The 4,299-nt window shown below is 45.1% G+C and overlaps 1 protein-coding gene across 1 annotated transcript; it reads left to right on the forward strand.

Annotated features, from left to right (window-relative positions):
• Positions 1-293: 293 nt before the first annotated feature.
• On the forward strand, positions 294-2,955 carry ptpn18 (protein tyrosine phosphatase non-receptor type 18). The gene is made up of 4 exons (XM_056601756.1): positions 294-389; positions 1,515-1,618; positions 1,779-1,975; positions 2,367-2,955. Exons 2-4 carry the CDS (start codon positions 1,515-1,517, stop codon positions 2,438-2,440), a joined length of 375 nt encoding a protein of 124 aa, XP_056457731.1. The 5' UTR covers positions 294-389; the 3' UTR covers positions 2,441-2,955.
• The last annotated feature ends 1,344 nt before the right edge of the window (positions 2,956-4,299 follow it).

Below are 4,299 nucleotides of genomic sequence, written 5' to 3' on the forward strand. Positions count from 1 at the left end.
AAGGGACCTGGAGAATGTCGAACAGAGAAGACGCAGAGAGAAATGTAGACAGAGAGAGAGGGAGAGAGAGAGAGAGAGGGGGGGGGAGAGAGAGAGAGAGAGAGAGAGAGAGAGAGAGAGAGAGAGAGAGAGAGAGAGAGAGAGAGAGAGAGAGAGGGAGAGAGAGAGAGAGAGAGAGAGAGAGAGAGAGAGACAGAAACAGAGACAGATATAGACTGAATGAAAAGGAGAAGTTGTACACGATAGATGAGGAAGCTCTACTTCCTGTTTGCAAATGAGATCCCAGTAGCCAGGTGTTCTTCACATGAGAGCAGACACAAAGACAGACAGACATACCGACAGATGACAGCTTAGACAAGATACATACTCTCCCCTGCTGAACCTCTACAGTAAGATCAATGTTATTGTACTGTTAATATAAAACTGTTGTTTACTGTTAGTCTACTGTTGGTACTGATATAGGCTCCTCATGTTAGCATACTGTTGGGCTCCTACTGTTAGTCTACTGTTAGTCTACGGATAGGCTCCTAATGTTAGTCTACTGGTAGTCTACCGTGTAGGCTCCTACTGTTAGTCTACTGTTAGTCTACGGATAGGCTCCTAATGTTAGTCTACTGGTAGTCTACCGTGTAGGCTCCTACTGTTAGTCTACTGTTAGTCTACGGATAGGCTCCTAATGTTAGTCTACTGTTCGTTTACGGATAGGCTCCTAATGTTAGTCTACTGTTAGTCTACGGTTATTCTAACGTTTGTCTACTGTAAGTCCACTGATAGGCTACTAATGTTAGTCTAATGTAACCTTTATTCTACTGTTAGGCCCCTAATACCAGGCTCCTAATGTTAGTTCACTGTCAGCGTAATGTTATGGCAGTCAACTGTTAGGCTCCTAATGTTAGTCTCCTGTTATGCTTCCAATGTTAGTCTACTTTTAGTCTACTGTAGTGTTATTCTACTGTTATTCTACTGTCAGTCTACTGTCAGGCTCCTAATGTTAGTTCACTGTCAGCGTAATGTTATGTTAGTCTACTGTTATGCAATCAGGGGGGCCCAAGGCAGAGGGGGGGCCCATGACCAAAAAAAAAAAATAATAATTTTTTTTTACCCCTCGGTCAGTCCCCCCCCCCCCGTCAACAAACTGGCGCAGGGGGGCCCATCAGTAGCTATAGTATAGGGGCCCAGGATTTGGTGCTACGGCCCTGCTTCCAATGATAGTCTACTTGTAGTCTACTGTAATGTTATTCGACTGTTATTCTACCGTCAGTCCAGGGCTGCTACTGGTGGTCTACTGTTAGTCTCATGCTGTGGGGTGCATGGGCCGACGGATATCTGCCCGGGGCCGACGGTCTGCGGGTGTAAGGTGGACAGGCTTGGGGGGGCCCAAGGCAGAGGGCGGCACCATGGGAAGTTTAGATTTGTAGGGTAAGGGTTAGGGTTACGGTGGCACCGGGACTTATTGTATATGGGGCCCAGAAATTGGTGCTACATCCCTGTGTGTGTCTGTGTGTGTACAACAGATGAACCAGACGTATGCTGTGATCAACAAACCGAAACAGCCCCACCCTCCTACTGGCCCCGCCCACACCCCCCCTGTGGTTCGGCCTTCCAACCGAAAGGAAAGGTTGGAACTTTATGTATCATACATATATAATAAAAAAATACAGTATATATATGAAGGATTATGTGATATGTATACATTCATTTATGTTTGCATAGATATATTATCGATGTTTATTTATAAATATTTAATGTCGTCTGTCTGAATGCTTTGTTGCTTGTAGCGCCACCACTTCTCGTCTCTATGACAACAATTGTATGGTTGCTACGGGTCATGAGCTGTACAGCGAGGTCAAACCCCGGGCTAAACCAATCGGCTTGGCCCCCCCTGCCAAACCAGTCTACAGCCCAGCAGCATTAGCCAATCAGGCGCTGGGGGAGGGGTCATCTGACACCAACAAAGCCTGTGAGCAGGTAGCAGGTAAGGATTAGATTAGATTAGACTACATTAGACAATATAGTCAATCTAATAGTAATTGATAGTATAATCTAGTTATCTGTAGATTAGATTAGGCTATATTAGTTCATAGTAATATAGTCAGTCTAATATTATCTGATGGTATAATCTAGTTATCTGTAGATTAGATTAGACTATATTATATTATAGTAATGTAGTCAATCTATGACAGAATAATCTAGTTATCTATATTTAGACTATATTAGATTATAGTAATAAAATCAATAATAGTATGTGATAGTATAATCTAGTAATCTATAGATTAGATGACATGCCTGTTTAAGTGTGTTTTATTCGGCCTGACGACATAAAATCCCTATGAGAATCCATTCCTGATCTTATCCGTGTTTTCCAGGATTTAACTGCCGGGTGAAGAAGCCCAGAGGCCCGAGAGAGCCGCCCGCAGACTGGAGCCGGCTGGAGAGATGAAACACCTGGACTGCATCGTATCGGATCGGATTTTAGTAAAAACACTTCTACCTGAGAAAAGCAAAAGCCTTTACCTGGCTTCACTTAACAATATTATTCATCTCTTCTATTGTTAAAACCTTACTACTCTTGCCATGATTTGCGATTTGCCACCGATGACTGACCCTTGAACCCTGAGCTCAACGTTTATGACTGCTGACATTTGATAGGAAAACGGCCGGTTAGTGATCAACATTGCATCACTTTATTCCACTGTAACTCGCTGTTCAGAACCGATCCCGGATCAGCCTAATGACGGTGTATTGTTATCACCAGCAGGGGGTAGCAGCGGCCTGAGCAGGAATCAGACTAAGCCGAGCTAGAGATTTTAAGAATTGATAAGAAAACATATTCTGTGCTATTTTTATTTTGTGTATTATTATGTTATGTCTTATTTAGATTGTGCGCTTTGGTAACTGTGACTGTACGTCTGCAATGTCAATAAAGCTCTTGAATCTTGAGAGAGCGAGTGAATGAGAGAGTGAGAGAGTTCATAGACAGAGAGAGACAGACAGACAGAAAGAGAGAGACATTATGTGTGTGTGTGTGTGTGTGTGTGTGTGTGTGTGTGTGTGTGTGTGTGTGTGTGTGTGTGTGTGTGTGTGTGTGTGTGTGTGTGTGTGTGTGTGTGTGTGTGTGTGTGTGTGTGTGTGTGTGCGTGCGTGCGTGCGTGCGTGTGTGTGTGTGTGCGCGCGTGCGCGTGCGCGTGCGTGTGCGTGCGTGTGCGTGTGCGTGTGCGTGTGCGTGTGCGTGTGCGTGTGTGTGTGTGTGTGTGTGTGTGTGTGTGTGGTGTGTGTGTGTTAATCCTTTGTAACCACAGGTCCTTCCTTATTTCCCATCATGCACTGCCATAATCATAGGATTCTGTCCTGCTGCACAGGGGTGAGATAGGGAGAGAGGAGCTTTTTCTGTCTTTCAAACCACTAAGTTCAACTGTCTCACCACCAGCTGTGTGTGTGTGTTTGTGTGTGTGTCTTTTTTATAACTGTAAGTTTAGGAGAGGCTGGAAAATATATAACAGAACGAGAGGGAGACAGACATCGAGAGAGAGAGAGAGAGAGAGAGAGAGAGAGAGAGAGAGAGAGAGAGAGAGAGAGAGAGAGAGAGAGAGAGAGAGAGAGAGAGAGAGAGAGAGAGAGAGAGAGAGAGAGAGAGGGAGAGACATCAGAACAGAGAGAGAGGGGGGAGACATTATAATGGAGAGAGAGGGGAGAGAGAGATACATTTGAATGGAGAGAGACAGACAGACAGACAGACAGACAGACAGACAGACAGACAGACAGACAGACAGACAGACAGACAGACAGACAGACAGACAAACAGACAGACAAACAGACAGACAGACAGACAGACAGACAGACATCAGAACGGAGAGAGGGAGAGAAAGGGGGAGAGAGAGGAAGAGAGACCTCAGAACGGAGAGTGAGGGAAGGGGAGAGAGAGAGACATTATGGAGAGAGAAAGAGAAGGGGAACATCAGAATCGGAGTGAGACAGAGAGAGAGAGATCAGAATGGGGGGAGAGAGAGGAAGAGAGACATCAGAATGGAAAGAGAGAGAGAGAGAGAGAGGAGAGAGAGAGAGAGAGAGAGAGAGAGAGAGAGAGAGAGAGAGAGAGAGAGAGAGAGAGAGAGAGAGAGAGAGAGAGAGAGAGAGAGAGAGAGAGAGAGAGAAAGAAAGAGATCAGAATTAGAGGAGAGGGAGGAAGAGAGACATCATAACGGAGAGAGTGAGAGGGAGGGAGGTAGAGAGAGCTTGTCGTTTCTCTACATATGTTGTTGCTAGGCAACTGAGTGGTTTTGCTTTGAAGTTTTATCTCAT

The sequence above is a fragment of the Gadus chalcogrammus genome, chromosome 1 (assembly GCF_026213295.1).
Source record: "Gadus chalcogrammus isolate NIFS_2021 chromosome 1, NIFS_Gcha_1.0, whole genome shotgun sequence".
In the NCBI taxonomy this organism is placed as follows: Eukaryota; Metazoa; Chordata; class Actinopteri; order Gadiformes; family Gadidae; genus Gadus; species Gadus chalcogrammus.

What these genes read in the sequence shown, in the direction of transcription:
- ptpn18 (XM_056601756.1), top strand. Translation starts at nt 1,515, where the DNA reads ATGAACCAGACGTATGCTGTGATCAACAAACCGAAACAGCCCCACCCT. An exon ending in CCTTCCAACCGAAAGGAAAG is followed by an intron (nt 1,619 to 1,778) that starts GTTGGAACTTTA and finishes TGTTGCTTGTAG; the next exon opens with CGCCACCACTTCTCGTCTCT. An exon ending in AGCCTGTGAGCAGGTAGCAG is followed by an intron (nt 1,976 to 2,366) that starts GTAAGGATTAGA and finishes CGTGTTTTCCAG; the next exon opens with GATTTAACTGCCGGGTGAAG.